Raw genomic sequence first — 17,136 nt, 5'->3', positions numbered from 1 at the left:
TCAGGGCTAACCCCCACCAGAGATCTGTGTCCTTGTGGATGTAAGCACACGTACAATGAGCAGGAGGAACTGTTATCCAACCCCCCACCCCTGCCCATTTACTAAGAAGGAGATTGAAGCATAGAGATGCTTGGTCCCTTGTGAAAGTGAGTAGGAACAGGAGAATCAATCTTGGGCTTCTCAGCCTATGAGAGGCAGATCATGTAGGCTAGTGGGTAAACACACAGACCTCGCTGCCAGGCTTCTCCTTAGCCATGATCTTAGGCAAGCCTCTTAACTTCTCTCTACCTTAATTTTCCCATCTGTTATATGGGAATAATAAAAGTACCTCCGTCACAGGGTCGATGTGTGAGGCCATGATGAGTTAATATATGAAACACGCTGGGACAGAGCCTGGTGGACAGCCAGTGCTTTGTGTGGGTGGCTGTTAATACTAGGCATACTCTAGCCAGCCTCCCCAGGTCTTCTTTGAAGTCTCTCTACTATACCCTCCCCACCTCCCAGAAGAACAACACTGGTCAGAAGTAAAAGAGCCCAACCTGGTCTCAGCTCTGTCACTAAATGGATCATGTGAGCCATTATGTAACTTCCCCGCCCACTTAGGGCCTCCAGCTCCTTGTCTGCTTTCTATGGAGTTTTCCATAATGGTGTAGACTGAGTGTGTGTGCCCCCTCCTGCAGTCACCAGTGTGCCAAGATGCTATCCCCAAATACCCAAAGCCGTACAGCTGCCTCTGGCTGGCAGGCAGGTGTGTCTGGGGGAACACTCCCACTTTCCTCACTGCCATCCTCCCCAGGGAGAACAGCGTCTGAGGTCCCCAGCCCCGAGGAGAGCAGGGACTTTTTCTGGCTCCTGGTGATGTCCTTAGTGCCTCCAACAGTGCCTGGCACATAGCAGGCTGTCTGTGAAATCCTGGGGAACGAAAGCCACAGGGCTTTGGCCCTCCTTGTCCCCTCTGCCCAGAACTCCCTTCCCTATGTAACTGCATGGCGCTGTCTCTGCTTAAATGTCTCCAAGGGAAGCCCTGTCTAGCCTCCATCTCCAGACTGCATGCTTGATTGATGAACATTCGACAATATCATGGGAGAACAATCAGCCAAATCCAGAATGGAGGAAATTCTGTCTACAGAACAAGCCAGTATGTTCTTAAACAAGAAAAAAATAAAAGAAAGAGGGAAAAGAGGAAAGAAAGGCTGTTATAGGTGGAAACATCAACCAAATGCAGTGTGGGGACCATACTTAGACCCTGATTCAAAAAAATCAGCTGTACAAGGATTCACAGAAGAGTTCTGGAGATCGGTCACAAACAATGTGAATGTACTTCCTACCAACCTGTACACTTAAAAATGGTTAAAAATGGTGAATTTTATGTGTATTTTCTCACAATAAAGAACTGAAAAAAAAAGATATTCATGGACCAATTGGGGAATGTGAACACTGAGTGGATATTAAATGACATTAAGGGTTTATTCATTTTTAAAGGGTGACATGGTTTTACTGAAGAGCCTGAATTTCTTAGAGATACATACAATCCTATTTACAGATTAGATGATACAGTGTCTGGGATTTGCTTTTTTTTATTTTTTATAAACTTATAGTTTATTTAAAAAATAATTGTTGCTGTTGGGGAGACCAAAACATTTGCTTGGCTTCCTTTCTGGAGGCCGTTCCATCTTGGGAAGAAGGGGACTGACCAGATTCAGTGGTGAAGGCAGCCGGTTCCGGGGAGGTGGGAAGCAGACACACCAGGTGCTACAGAGCCCCCTCCCTTGTCACTGCACCTGCAAGTAGCCCTCATCCTGCTTGTGTTGCCTCGGGGAGGTATCAGCTGGGTGCCCCCTTCCCAACAGACTAGTATGGGGTCGGGTACCGACACAGAGAGGCTGCAGTTCCCTCAGAGATGCTTTCCTACCCCAGCCCTCTACACATCTGGGGGTGTGCAGGACTTAAGTTTACAAAGAGCCCCAAAGACAGTTTCATTTGAGCCACGCTGCAGCCCAGCTGTGGGTGCGTGTGTGTGTGTGTGTGTGTGTGTGTGAGGGCTGGGATGGGGGAACCACTGTGTTTTCTGAAGAGAAGAGAGAGGGTGGATTGGAGGAGCCGCAGAGTCTGGACCAGAGCAGGGACTAGGCAGGGTCCCCCACTTTCCAGCCAAACCCCTACATACTCCAGCTTCTCTCCAAGGAGGTGAGGGGCTGCTTCTTTCCTTGTCCTAGGCTGGCTTTGCCCACAGGGCTATCTATCACTGGTATCCAAAAAGATCTGCCCGACCTGGATCACAGGGAGGGCCGTTGTGAAGGGCAGTGAGAAGTGGGCTTCAGAGCACAGGGGAGTACTGGGGACGAGGGGCACCGGGGGTGTGGCTCAGGAATCCGGCAGTGGCACTCTCTTCCTTGGCTCCTTCACGTAGTTGTGGCTGGACTTCAGCATCACACCTGGAGAAAGTTGCCACATCAGCCCCTGGGTCATATTTTCGTAGGAGGTTTCCTTAGTGTCACAAGCTCCAGGATGGAGGCTCCAGCCCAGGTGGGAACCCCAAGCCATCACCTACGTTTAGAGGCTCCCATGCCCTGGGTTCTACTCTCTACCTCTCCCTGGGAGCCCAGAGGTACCCACAGGCAGCTCCCAGCCACACGTGCTCAGAGTCCCTGTCCTGGCTGCATCTGGGCAGATCCCTGCCACCCGGGATATGGGGCTTAAGTCATGGAACCATGCTACCAGTAGTCATAGTGGCAGCCACCCCGTGCCGAGGACCACACTCCAGGGACTAGCCTGCAGTAGAAAAATGGCGCATAGGAATACACATCAAGAGGACACTTGACAAACATTTAATGAGCACCTACTATGCACCAGGCCCTATGCAGGGCGCTAGGAAAATGAAGTCAATGCAATCCAGCCCTTGCCCGGAAGGAGCTCACAGTCTAGCAGTCACCATCAGTCATAATTAACAGCTGTGTAGGTGCACTTAGCTTCACAATGGTACAACGAGGTTTTATGTAAGTTCTCCCAATTGTAAATACCCAGCAACACAGCCACGTTGTTTTAAAAGCACATTGGCATAAATGTAAACAATTTCACATGATTGAACAGACGGACAGCAACCACCTGCAGTAATTCATGTTTGTGTTTCAGAACCAGACTTTCAGCATTATTTATATCTTCCTGTTAGGTAGGATAAAGTTTTGCCAATTTGCAAAAACAGTGGCAGAGACACAGGGGCGTTCCATGGCCCCCTGATGTCATGCACTGGTGGGGCCACCCTAGACTCAAGGGGTCCTGAATGCTCGCCCACTTTTCCTCTACCGCACCACACATCTTCTGGTCTACCCTGGACGAGGGCCCCACACATCATTGGGCTCTCCCACCCGAGTTTGTCAGATGGCAAGAAAACACCATGTCCCTTGTGCCAACCATGCTGTGAGATCACTCACACTGGATTGGGCCCATGGGTGACACCAGCTCAGTCAGGCATGCAGCTGAGTGTTTAAGCCCAGATCCTTCCTGATTTAGGGACCAGCTTTCCAGTCGTCTCAAAACTTGGCTGGGTCAGTGTTGTATAGGAACAACTGGACTGCGCGTTCCGCTTCCGCCCCACCTCTCCCTGAATGCACGGCTTCCATCAGGAGCGGTGAAGCAGTCCAGGTGCAGAGGGTGGACTGCCCAATTTATCCCGCTCAACCCTGGATTCAAAATGGGACAGTTTGGGACCCGAGATGGAGCTCCCTGTGCCTCTCGAGAGCCCCCACCACCAAAAAATGAAACATAATCCTACACAGACCTGCCCTGTGATGGTTAGTTCAGGAGAGTAAGGGGTAAGGAATCTTGGTGAAGAGACCCAAAGTGGGCCATCTCCTGGTCTGGAGAAGGGGAAAGCAGCCAAAGACTTGGGTGTAATTAAGCCAAGGAGGGGCCGAGCATGCAGAGCTGAAGGTTGGAGGTGGCAGGAAGGCCAGTGTTCAGGACCCAAGTGCCTGCCTCCCTTTCCTGGGGCTGGGAGAGGAGGCATCTCTCCCGACGCCCTGGCCACAACCCGCACACTTTGGAAAGGTCATAAAGTCTCAGCTCCTAAGGTCCCCTACTGTAGCCTGTCTTGGACACACAGAGGGCCCTACCAAGTGAGTCAGAAAGTGCATGTTAAAGAAAAGGTGTTTCTGACCCCATCTGGAGGGCAGGTCATGGGTGGAGGTGCATGGGGGGAAGGGGTGACCCTCCGTGACTGAGGCCAAGTCGGCCTCAGTCCACTGGTCCACAAAGCCTTGCCCTGGCCCTGCTCCAGCCTCTGGGGCAGAGGCTTTTGGGCTCCCACCCAGGACCACCTCTCAGCCCTCCTGCCCCTCAAGGTTGCTCCAGGAGGCTGGATATCCTGCTAGGAAGCCCCATCCCTCAATGATGGCCCAGACGAAACTTTCTTAATAAAAAAAAATAATTTATTGTCAACAAAGGAGGTATATACAACAGGAAAAGAGGTGAACAGGAGTGTAGGGGTGAACGAGCCCCCCAGGTAGGCTGCTTCAGCCATCTGCGGGGATGGAGCGGGAAGAGGTAATGGAGGCCTCCTGGTCCAGGAGCCTGAACAGGTGGGGGAGGAGAGGCGTCCCCCGAGGTAGTGGGACTCAGTTCAACCCCGTTGCGACCACCTCTTGTGTAAGGCACTGTGCCAAGGGAGAATGGGAGGGGGCTAACAGGGTGGGAGGTGGTGGGGGGAGGGGGACAGAGGTCTGGGTCAGCAAAAGAATCGGGTGGGTGTTCTCCACAGGCCCAATGCCCTACTGCACAACAGCCCCCAGGGTCCCCTGCCCCCCTCAGGGTCTGGCCTCAAGCCTCCCTAAGGGGAGACATTTTCCAGCACCCCCAAGTCACAGCAGATGCCACCTGCCCTCCTCTCCTCCATCCTGCCTTGGCACCTGGTTTTACTCTCTCCATCAGGTGGCCGAGCTGGGCAGCTCTGAACGATAGGCCGAAGGGGGACACTGCCTCCTCCCTCCCTCCCTCCCACCCAAGAAAAACAAGAACCTATACATCACTCCCTGCCTCTGGCTGTCCCCTGACAGCGGTGCTGGATTCCGACAGAACCACGGGCCAGTCTGGGGCGTCACCTGCTCCCACACCCTTGGTGCCCTGGGGGTGCTTGGACCAATCTTGCAGGAGGCTGACTGCCGGCGGCTCCTCCAACCGCACACGGATAACCTGGAGATCCAGTGTCCCACGGAGCCCCGGAGGGGGAGCTGGGCAGGGATGGGAGCAGAGAGCAGAGTCAGGGCCCTCCAGACAATCCACCTTGAGGATGTTCCCTGAAGGTTTCTGCAGACTGCACCCCCATTTCCAAGCCTTCAATTCCATAGCCCAGTAATTCTGATCTGAGGGGAAGTCCAGGGACAGTGGGATAATCTGCTCCTGGTTCACCCAAGGACCAGCATCTCCCACAAGGCCACACCTCCTCAGGGATCAGCCGCAGGCCCTCTGTAGCCTCCCTCCCTCCCGTGTGTATTCCGGCACATGGATGCTCAGTGTTTCACTCCTTTCCCCTCATCTTTCAGCTGATTCCGTCCCATCTAGAACTTAACTGGGCATCCTAGCCTGATGGGTTCTGCCCTGTGTAGGCAGAGGTGGTGGGCGAGGAACACCCCACAGCAGAAAAAGACATGGCTTGGCCCGCAACTGAGCTCCCAGGTGAATCTGCAGGGTGGAGGAGAGAGCTCTGGACAGAGTCCTTGGTTAGCATCCCAGCTCTGCTTTGCAACCTCGACCAAGCTCTTCATCTCCTGAGTCAAAACCTACCATGCGGAGGTCAGCCACCTCAGCAGTGTGGACAAGCTACTCAGAAAGGCCAAAACCGGGCCTCAAGACAGTGGAGTACGGACTGCCAAAAGCCACTGGGCAGCTACCAAAACGTCCCCTGCAATACGGCACATGCAGAAGTGACATGAAGAGCAAAACCAAAACATGACGATTGCCACTCTTGCGGTGTCATTGTTTGTGGCTTTCTTCTGGGATGTTTTGAGAGACACAGTAATTTCAAATGTGGCAGAGAAAACAGGTACAATTATTTTGCTGTACCGTTTGCTCGGGTTTAAAATGACCCGACAGCCGCCACTTGGTTGCGCAATTGAACAAATCCTGCTTTGTATTCACGTGAGCTGGTCTGTTTCCCTGACAAACTCCAAACTCCTTGAAGACAGGTGATCCCTCTCATTCACTCTTAATTCAACAAAGACTTACTGGGCAACCATACTGTGCCCAGAGCTACTCCAGCTGCAAGGCGTACAGCAGTACCTGGAGGAAATCACGTGGCCTTCTTGGAACTTTCGTTCCAGTGGTGAAAGCCAATAAACAGAATACACAAAAAATCCGATGTGATATATATAAACAGAAGCAAAGCCAAAAAGTACACCAGGGAAGGGGACACAGTAGCAGGGAGGGCCTCACGGAGCTGACACGTGAGCAAAGACGTACAGTAAGTGAGGAGTCAGCGGTGTGTCTAGCTGTGAGAATGTTCCTGGCAGGAGGCACAGCAAATGCAGATGCCCCGGTGGGGTGGGAGAGGTAAAGACCCTGGGGTGAGGATCGCCAGTCCCCACGAGGACTGGTTTTTATCTGGCGTGTCAAAGTGACAGCACTGGAGGCTCTGAGCAGAGCAGTGACAGGGTCCCACGTGTGTCTTCAACAGGGACATCAGCTGCTGTATGGGACCGATCACAGCGGGCAAAGATTAGAAGCTGGGAGACAAGTGGGAAGATTGTTAAGGAAGCTGGGACTAAGGCAGCAGCATTAGAATGAGTGACAGGAGTGGATTCTGAGCCTTTTGGAGGTGGGGCTAATGGGATTTGCTGATGGACCAATTAGAGACATGGAAAAGGATGACTCTGAGGGTTTGGCCTAAGCAAACTGAAGAACTGGGCTTAGCTTCCTGGGAAAGGGAAGACTGGGGAGAAGTAGAGTGGCTGGGGGTGAAGGCAGAACACTGGGCTTCTGTTCAGAAATGCCGAGCTTGAGAGATCTTGTAGACAACCAGCTAGGCACGTCACATGGGCAAGGAACCGAGGGGAGAGGTCCAGGCTGGAGGGGAGAGGTGGGACTGTGAGCTTACGAATGATACTTCAAGCTGTGAGCCTGGAAGGGGTCACCCAGGGCATGAGTACAGATCCTGACCACGGTTAGTCATTCATTCAATCCATAAATGGTCCCTATTCTGTGCTGGGCACAGGGGTTATCACAGCAAAGAAACAGGCAAACATTTCCTTTGCCAAACGAGCTTATATTCTAGAAACACTAAGAAAGACAACCAGAGGATCCAACTCGGGGAGCTGGGAATGAACCAACAAGAGAAATGAAGAGCCAGCGAGGCAGGAGCACACCAGGCACGCCTGCTGCCCGAGAAGCCAAGTGCAGAAAGTGTCTCTAGGAAGGAGGGAGGGATGGGTTCCTTGCTCCTGCCAGGTAGGAAAGATGAGGGCTGAGAATTAACCACTGGAGCCAACTTTATGGAAGTCAATGGTGGTCTCATCAAGAAAACCATTTTATGTGGGGTGGTGAGCTGGATTCAAGTGGCTTCCAAAGACAGACTCGAGGCATTTAGTCTGGAAAATGCCTTCCAGTTTTGCTGAAAATGTTTGGGGGCAAATGGGATGGTGGCTGGGAAGGGATGAGGGGTGAAAAAGGGAGAAATGACACCTGTGTGCAGGCTGATGGGGAAAACCCAGAGGAAAGAACAACTCATGGTGACAGAGAACCGATTCTTGGCACTCACCACGGGCGGGGCGTCCGCATGGGCTGCCACTCACCGGCCAGGTGGCCCGGGAAGGTACTGCACCTCCCCAAGCCTCAGTTTCCTCTTCTGTAAAATGGACATCATAATACTTTATAAGGTGGTTGTGTGGATTTCAGGAGATTACATATTAGAAGAGTTCAGTACATTGGAATTAAGTGCCAATTCTTCCTGGCAGCAGGGAGGGCAGAGGGGAGAGTGGCAGGGAGGGGACCGTCAAGAGAGCGAGGCCTGAGACGTGGCAGAGAGAACTTCTTTCAGAAACAGTGCATGAACAGAGCCCCAGGCCACTGAAAAGCAACCGAGGAGGGCTTATTAGTCCCAGGGACAAGCTGAGTCCCCTTAGCACCCCGACCCTAAAGCTGCCCCCACTTCCCTCCTGGCCCCGCCCAACCCCTCTGCTGCCCCAGCTTCATCCCCTCCTCCTCTTCCCCAACACCTGTGCCTGTGCATGGACGTGCACCCACCCTCCCCAGAGCCCACTCCCCTTGTTTCTCACTAAGGCTTGTCTCTGAGCAGAGACGCTGGAAATGTCACCACCAGAATGACAAGTGAAGGTGGCTACCATCCACTCATCTGTCAATAAATCGTTCCTGAGGTCTTTCATTGTGCCAGGCCCTATTCTAGGTGCTGAGGATACAGCAGTGAACAGACCCTGCCTCTCGTGAAGCGCGCGCGCGCGCGCGCGCACACACACACACACACACACACACACACACACTCTCTCTCACACTCACTCATTCATCTCACACTTCTTTCTCCTTGGTCCAGCCTAGGAACACACTTGAGTCTGACCAAGGTATCCTAAACCAAACCTCTGGGTCCTACTCAGATTAAACACCAGCAGGACAAAGGTTTTTCCCCCGTGATGAGGGGCCCTCAGGGCTCGCCCCCTCCGCACCCTCATCCTGTGAGGCCCTTGGAAAGTCCAGCAAGTCTTCCGTGACAATTTCAGATCCATCAGCTCAGCTGACCTGACCACAGTGACTTCTAAATCCTTGATTTTTAAACTTCTTTTTAAAAGTGGTATGATCTTGGGGGGAGGGGATAGCTCAAATGGTAAAGCACATGCTTAGCATGCATGAGGTCCTGGGTTCAATCCCCAGTACCTCTTCTAAAAAATAAATAAGCTTAATTACCTTCCCCCTCAGAAAAAAAAAAAACTTAAAAAAAAAAAAAGTGGTAGGATCTTTACTCAAATAAAAGCTTTGGAGAACTTCAATAAATAAAACAATTCAAAGTAGAGACATTCTGGTGAAAGCCTGACAGGTTTCTGAGAAAACTGTCCACGTTTCGGGTTCTAAAATCTTAAATCCGCATAAACAAGGTCCTACTGTGCAGCACAGGGAACTATACTCAATATCCTATAACAAACCACAACGGAAAAAAATACAAAAGACATATACATACATATATAAAACTGAACCACTTTGCTACACACCAGAAATGAACACAACACTATAAATCAACTGTACTTAGTTAAACAAACAAACTTTAACCCAGTCTGAAACCACTAGTCTGGAGCCTGTGCTCTGCCCAGAGCCATCGTGGGCACCCTAACTGCTGCTTCACTGCCTCCGACCTGTACTCCCAGGCAGACTGAGTTTCTTGGGGGACAAAGGCTGCCCCACTCCTGTCATTCCCCGGAGCGCTTCCCACGGGGCCAGGCTGCAGGAACACTTGCTGCTGTGTTACTTAGTACCTCCTGTGGTTTCCAGACCATCTTCAGCCTCGAATTAGCTTGTTGGACTCCAGAGTCTCAGGTTTTGCCCACTTATCCCAAATGAACCAAGATCTCAAGGGCGCTCTTCTCAGCTACCGGTCACTCCAGACAGATGGGGCTTGGGCAAAGGATACCCCAGGGTTTGAAATGAAGGCCCCCTTTTGAGAATGAAACCAGAAGACCTATTAGCCAATGGAAGAGGTCAGCCTTTTAGAGCAGGGGTCCACTGACGATGTGAGGGGGCTCAGGAAATGCTCAAGCCCAGGCCGAGCACAGTCCTGGGGAGGCAGGACTGGAACTTGACCCAAGCTGAAACCTGAGAGTTAAGACCACGCAGGGGTGAGGTCTGCCTTGGGACTAGAAAAAGCGGAGCCCCTTTTGGTAAAAAGTAAATCAACAAAAGCACATGTGCACATACCCACGCACATAGCTTCCTAAAAGTTCCAAAGGACACAAGCCAAATTTTGACAGTGGCTCACCACTGAGTGATGCGGGCTGAAGCGACACGTATGCTTTTTTTCTTTTGGCAAAAAGTACACCCTCCTTTTGAGAGCCCCGCTCTGGGGAGCCTCCAGCACCCTGTGTACCATCTTTCTCGGGGCTCCAACTCCAAATGCACATTTCAGACAGGCTGGAACAAGGCATTCTCTGCATCATGCATTCACTCCTTCAAGAACCACTTTCTGAGCCCGCGATGCTGCGAGCAGGGCCTGGTCTGGCAAGACAAAGAGAGGAACCAGGCTCAGCCGCTGCCCTGCTGGATCATAGACCAGTCTCATCTGAATTCTGCTACCACCTGGTTACGTGACTGTGAAGCAGAATACTGGCCCCCAAAGATGTCCAGGTCCCAATCCCAGGACCTGGGAATACAGTATGTTACACAGCAAGGGAGAATTAAGGCTACAGATGGAATTGACATTGCTTATCAGCCGACTTTAAAATAAAGAGATGATCTGGATGATCTGGGTGGGCTCAGTGTAATCACAAGGGTCTTTAATGGAGGCAAAAGAGTCAGAACCAATGGTGGCATCCTAAGAAAGACTCCACTGGCCACTGCTGGCTCTGGCGATGGGAGGAGAGCACAAGCCGAGGAACGCAGGCAGCTGCTAGAAGCTGGAAAAGGCAAGAGTTCCCTCTTCAGGAGCCAGAAAGGAACATGGCCCTGCTGATACCCTGACTGTAGGCCAGTGAGATGGCTTCCAGGCCTCAGACCTCCAGAACTGAAAAGCAGTAAATCTGTGTGGCTGTAAAGTCACTGAGTTTGTGGTGGTTTGTTACAGCAGCCACAGGAAATGAATACGCAGGCAAGGGAGAAAGAACCACGGTTCTGAGACTCAGCCTTACTTTCATAAGGGCCAAATGAACTGCATATAAAGGTTTCTTAAAATTGGAAGACACGATAAAACACAGGTGCTTACTGGTCTTATAAGAGAACACACTCAGATGCTTTACCCCCGGGGTATCTGCTGAGTTCACCACTGTTCTCCCAGGTCAGTGGTCCCATTCAGGCCCCTGCTCCACCAGGGTCAAGGTGGGCACCTCAGGCTCCAGCTGGAATCAACTTTAAGTGTGGTGACGGGTGTCAGGCTTTGAGGAGCACTGACCTGACCCAACCTACCAACCAGGACACTCCCAAGGAGCTCACAGAAAACTTGGCTCTCTGCCAGCCTGTCATTCAAACCCACCTGCCTGTGGCCCCATGGTCCCGTCTCCCAGGGGCCTGGAGCACCAGTCACCTCTATCCTGGGGTCTGCTGCAGACCAGACCCCAGGGATGTGGCCTGCCGACCCTCCACCTGTTGCCCTGTCTCAGGAGCTCACCTGGGGAGGGGCTTTCCGGCTGGAGGAGGCCTCCTTCTGCCCCTCTCCCCTCTTTGGACAAGTCCTTGCTGTCTGAGGCCCTGAGCTGGGTGTGGGAGAAGAGCTGGAGGACGAAGCCGGGGGGAAAGCTGCCATCGGTGAAGTGTCGGACTTCGGGCGGAGCTGCGAAAGTCTCTGTGGGCGAGTCAGGTGAGGGGGGGTCTGGAAGGCGGGAAAGGATGGTACTGTGAGTCCAGAAGGCTGGGCTGCCCCACCCCACGAGGCCAGACTCCTTAGGCCTGGGCCTGTGGCCTCAGGGGAGGTGCAGGTGTCCTCTGTCGCCCACCCAACCCTGCAGCTTTCCTCCTGGAGCGATGCAGCCAGAGCCTACACCTTTCTCCCCTTCACCTGGGTCCGGGTCCGGGTCCAGGTCCAGGGTTTTGGTCATGGGTCTGCCTCTTTTCTTTCTGACTGGCTCGTCCCCAGGGGGCTCCTTCCATCTCTGACCCCGGGGCTTCTTGGTTACTGGCTCCATGACAGGGGCAGCTGCAAAAAGATGAGACCTTTTTAAGAGGCCTGACTCCTGCAACCTCAGGGCTACGGAAGGTATCGCTCTCCATCCAGAACTCTGGCCCATGCACCCCCTTCCCCCCAACTCACAGGCTTCAGGCTGACTGACCAGGGAGTTCAAGAGGGCGGAGTCCCCGGGGCCTGCTCCTTCTAGGGAGGGATGGGTTGTCCTCAGAGTCCAGGAGAACAACAATCTCCGCTGGCATTTTGGCAGGGTCGGCATCGGAGTCTGGGTCCACATCGACATCATGTCCTGAGTCTAAAGGGGGCAGATGCCAGTGAGTAACAAGGGTTCTGAGAGACCTGACTTCTCCCTCCACCCTCATCCCACCCTGGCCCCAGGCTGCACTACCTGAGTGGGGTGGGGATGGCTGCTCGGCTCTGAAGTCTTGCAAAAGGGCCACCCCCTCACTCCAGGCCTCCAGGATGTTGCTCTTCTCAGAAGGGCTCAGGTCCAGGGTGTGAGGATGCTGCTCCAGGATGTGCGAGCGTGCCGTGTCTGCCGAGGGGGCCCGGATCTCCGCCCCACACACCATGCATAGCGCGCGCCCGCTGCCTCCGGGGCTGTTCCCCACCAGGAACTCCTGCTCCCAAGACACCTGCTGCCTGGGCTCCTCACAGCTGTCGCTGCCTGCCTCCAGCAGGCTGGGCCTGGGTGGTGGCGTCTTCTCCTGCTGGGCCACTACGGAGGGAGAGGCGGGGGAGGGTGTAACCAGTAAAGGTGCCCACAGCCAATGATACAAAGAACATGATTCCCCAAACTTGGTGGCGTGTACAGGGAAGGAACCTTCCCACCCAGAGTCTCTTTTTCTCTTTCCTTGGAGCCCATGAGGTTCCAGCCACGTTAAACACATCCTGCTACCTCAGTCTAGTCTCGGACCACAGGTCCAACACATTTTTCCAACAGGCTCCGGCCTTGCATGTCTTTGGCCCTGGCTCATCTGTCCAGACCACCCGGAGCCGCTGGGCGAACTCCTCTACTTCTTCCATGGCCCTGCTCAAACGCTCACCCCGAGAGGCCTTCCCAGCCTCCCACCCCTGGCAGTTGATCATATCCTTATCTGACTTCCAGGCCACAGCACACACTTCCTTGAGGACAAGAATGGTAAATTTTGTCACTTTACTGTCGCCCCCAGGACTGGCGCGCAGAAAAGGGGATGCTCAAAGAGACTTCAGCCAGTGAACGGCGTCCGTGCCTGTCTCTCCACCTGTTGAGGCCCCGTCAAGAGGCCAACCCGTCCTGTGGTAACTAGCCTCCCCTCCCACAAGATGCCCAAAGGACTTGCAGCGATGATCTCGCCCGTCCCTACTGGTCGACATGGCACCCATTCTCTGTGCACACAGACCATAAGCTCCGACAGGGCAGGAACCCTTCTCAGCTCCGTCAAGAATGTAGGCTGAGTCCCAGGTTAGCCTGGCAGCTCAGTGCCCATGATCCCTCATGGCTGCACGTCTCTCCCACCTGAGAAGACGGGACAAAATACAAGTATGGGAGGCCCTAACCTGGGGACTGCATGGAAGAGGTGGCATTTGAAATGGGTATGAGCACTGGCTTGGTCCCAACAGCTCCAACTCCGAAGCTGGGTGTACCTCTCTCCCACATGACCATAGACAGGTACCTTGACCTCTATGGCCGCAGTTGGGCTTTCTTTCCCACCACTCCTCCAAAACAGCTCTGGTCAAGGTCACCAACGTTAAACCCAGTGGTTAGCTCTTCAACTTAGTCATCTGACACACTGCGTCTTCCATCTTGATTTCTGTCACTTAGCCTCCAAGGCACCACCTTCTGTTGGTTCTTCTCTTACTTCACTGGGATTCTTCTTTGGGCACCTGGGTCAGATCCTTCTCCAGAAGAGAATCGTCTTCTCCACCAAGGCCTCCTGTGCCATCCCATAGAAAGCTGCCACCTGCCCCACCTGTGCCCCCAATGGCCCTCGCCGCTCCATATCCTCCAGAGCACACAATGCTGCCTGACATCACACGTGCCTGACTTGCTGTGGCTCCTCAAGACACTGTAGGTCCACGACAGTATGAATTTTTGATCCTTCACACCTGTATCTCCAGCACGCAGCACAGTGCCTGGCCTTCAATAATGCCTGATGAGGAATGACTCAATCTCCAAACTGGAATCAGGGGAGCGCTCCACAACTCAGTCCTTGGATCTCTTCTCTGTTTACCTCCTTCCTCTGAGGGTCTTGACCCAAGGCCCACCTGCTGACAGCTCCCATGGTTATACCTCTAGCCAGACTTGCCCAGGAAGTTGAGATTCACATGTCTAACTTCCCCTCTGAACTCTGCTCGAACGTATCATAGACATCTCAAATTTGCCAGGTTCGGATCCTAATTCCCCATCTCCCATAAGCCTGCACCCCAGCCTTCCCACCTCAGTAAAAGAGAAGCCCAACCTTCCAGTTGCTCAGGCCAAAAATCTTGAATTCATCCTTTTTCCTCTCCCATCCCATGTCTTTCAAGAAGTTTCTACTTCAGGACCTTTGTATTTGTTATTCTACCTACTTAAAATACTTTACCTCTAATTATCTACAAAGTTCCCCCCTCACTTCCTTTGGGTCTGTGCTCAAAATTCACCTTACTAGAGAAGTCTTTCCTGACCGCTTGATATTCCAAATAAAACATCCTCAATTCTTCTTTTTTTTTCTTCCTTACTTTGATTTAGTGCTCTCTGAACCATCTATCACCACCAGACATCCTATACATTTATTTATGTTCGTCTATCTTTGGTTATTAGTATACACACACATGTTCCGGAAGAGCAGAGTTTCATCTTTGTAGCAATTAGCACACCCAGCCTAAAAGTGCCTGACATATAGTGGGTGCCCCCCAAAACACCTGTTGAATGAATTAACCTCTTTGGGGAAGAAAGATGCTCTTGCAAGGTTGAGAAGATTAACTGAGACAGCCTGGCACTGAGCACTCAATAATCACTAGCAGAAGTAGGGAAAGATCCTCTCTGTTGGACTGAAAGCTCTGAGAAGGGTAGTGGCCTTTATTTCCCTCACTTATTTAATAGCCCCTAAGATTTCAAAAAGGACGAGAGGCAGTGCAGGGAGACGTTATGTTCTGCTGAGGTTAAATGAATGGCCTTGCTCTCAGCTTCTTTTGAGTATTGTCCCCCACTAAGGGGAGAGGTATCCAGGAATGAAAAGATACGCATCTTGATGAATATTAAGTCTTCCATTAAGGTGGCCCTTTGGTTTTTTATGATTTGCAAGACCCTGAGGACTGAAGAAACTGGGGAGGGAGGAGGGGGGAAGCGAGTGCTCTGATTGTTCCTCAAATCCTCTCCCCAAGCCTCCTTCTAGAGTGGCTGAAGGTGCCCTCGGCAAGCACCTCTTTTCCAACACTGGGTGCTGTGTGCAATCAATTTCACCCCTCAAGCGCTACAATCTGACACCTGTGGCTTATCCAAGTGCAAGGCCTGGGGATAATGGGGAGAGCGCAGAGAAAGCTTTATGCATGGAGGGCCCTTAAAATGCTCCTCTTGGTGGGCTGCAGCGGCGCCTGCCTCCATCCACGAAAAAGCTCGGGACACCACAGTGCGGGGCCCAGCCTCAGGCCCCGAGGCCTCGCCGCCCCTGAGCCTGCCTCTGCCTTCGCGGGGCGGGGGACTGGCCAGCGTCACCTCGAAGCAGTCGTGCTGGGCCTGGGCGAGGGGGCGCTCGGGCACCGGAAGATCCGGAGCGCGCGGGGCGTGGATCGAAGGCTCCAGACCCTGGGCGGGGGCGGGGGAGGGGGGAATTCGGGGAGGCCAGAGATTCCAAACCCTGGTGGGGGTGGAGCCAGAGCGCGCCCGGGCCCCAGACAGAAGGGGAAAGAGGGGCGCCTGGGCCCCAGACTCTTGGGCCCCAGATTAGACGTGGGGGAGGGGGTCCCCGGCCCCCAACTGAGGAGGGGAAGCCCAAGCCCCGGACTGTGACGCGGAAGTGGGATCCCCTCCCATCCTCACCTCTGAGCATCGGCTCGGGCCGCGGAATTACGGCCACCACCATGGCTTCCTCCTCGTCCTCCCCTTCCTCGCATTTGAGCGTCACCTCGAAGCAGTCGAGCGCTGCGCCCTCGGCCTTCAGGGCCATGGCGCGGACAGGGGAATCTCGGTGACCGGACACCGGAGGACGGGCGCGCAGGCCTGGGCGCGCAAGCAGGCGGCCGCCTCCCGCCCCGTGCAGCCCCTTCCCCGCCGCCCGCCGCTCACCAGCCGCGCCTGCGACGGGCGCGTCCCGGCCTCCCAGAGACCTAAAGCGTCGGGACCCCGGGCGGGGAGGGCTCAATCCGGGGCCCCAGCCCCCCGCCGCTCCCTTTTATGGAGGCTCATTGTAGGCGCCCGCCCGGCCGGCCCGCCGCGGGCCCGCCCCCAACTCCGCGCGGCCAATCGCACGTGGCCCCGCCCCGGGCACGAGGCTCCGTTAGAATCCCGGGGACCCGCGGGGGGCGGGCAGGGCCGCGGGCTTCCGGCCGCCCTCCGTCGCGGAGGCGAGGGTCTTCGGCCTGCCGGAGAGGACCGTGAGTTCCGTGAGTCCGGCAGCGTCCTGAGCCAGCCGGCTGGCCGAGCCCGGCAAGTCGCCCTCCGTTGAGATGCCAGTCGGGCACATTGGCTGGCACGAAGAGCGCTACAAGATGCCCCAGGATTTTGATCGGGGTCGCTCTCGCCTTTCCCTGAACTGCTGAAAGATGACCCCGGCGCGAAAAGAACCGGTGGGGGAGCGGAGAGGGCCTTGGCGTTACAAGAGTGGAAACGGAATGCCTTCTGATTTGCCAGCTCTGTGACCTTGGGTACGTTATCTGTTTTCTTAGACTATTTCGTCCTTTCTTTCAAAAAAAAAAAACATTGTGGAGCCTTATGGACAAAGTAATGCAAAGATGAAGAGCCAAGTGGAGTGTGGGCGCATGTAAACCGCCCCGAGGCTTGTGATTCTCATTTTTTAAACATGAGTTTAGAGACTGTGACACTCCCTAAAGGTCACGCAGAAGTCCTTGGGAGCCCCAAGACCAGAGTCCAGTTGCCATGGCGCTGCCGCATCATAATTCTGCTCTGGCTGAGCTTTGTCCTCTGTGACATGGAATGGGCATCTCCCTCTGCTGTGGAAGCCCTCATGAGATTTCAGTGGAGAAAATGTCTGACTCTGAAAATCCATCGTAAAATGCCACTGTTAACAAACCAGACGCATAGTAATCGGAATAATGTAGTGGGCCTGGAACAGGAGTGGAGTTGGGAAGTTTATATGGATTACAGTATGTTTTTAAGTGAACGATTTTGTTACTTT

At 53.7% G+C, this 17,136-nt stretch overlaps 1 protein-coding gene across 4 annotated transcripts; it reads right to left on the bottom strand.

Moving 5' to 3' along the window:
* Positions 1-4,405: 4,405 nt before the first annotated feature.
* On the bottom strand, positions 4,406-16,224 carry SPINDOC (spindlin interactor and repressor of chromatin binding). Of its 4 annotated transcripts, XM_032489657.1 has the most exons (7): positions 15,822-16,224; positions 12,210-12,539; positions 11,967-12,116; positions 11,696-11,833; positions 11,309-11,509; positions 7,748-7,834; positions 4,406-5,225 (listed from the first exon to the last, which is right to left on the bottom strand). In XM_032489657.1, exons 1-7 carry the CDS (start codon positions 15,946-15,948, stop codon positions 5,014-5,016), a joined length of 1,245 nt encoding a protein of 414 aa, XP_032345548.1. In that variant the 5' UTR covers positions 15,949-16,224; the 3' UTR covers positions 4,406-5,013. The 4 variants fall into 4 exon arrangements, with proteins under 4 accessions (XP_032345548.1, XP_032345550.1, XP_032345549.1 ...); XM_032489659.1 differs by lacking the exon at positions 7,748-7,834 and having other exon boundaries at positions 4,406-5,187; positions 15,822-16,221; XM_032489658.1 differs by lacking the exon at positions 7,748-7,834 and having other exon boundaries at positions 15,822-16,220.
* Positions 16,225-17,136: the final 912 nt, after the last annotated feature.

This window comes from Camelus ferus, chromosome 10 (genome assembly GCF_009834535.1).
Source record: "Camelus ferus isolate YT-003-E chromosome 10, BCGSAC_Cfer_1.0, whole genome shotgun sequence".
In the NCBI taxonomy this organism is placed as follows: domain Eukaryota; kingdom Metazoa; phylum Chordata; class Mammalia; order Artiodactyla; family Camelidae; genus Camelus; species Camelus ferus.
The sequence above is the reverse complement of the archived record's forward strand: the minus strand, read 5'-3'. Positions and strand labels throughout refer to the sequence as shown.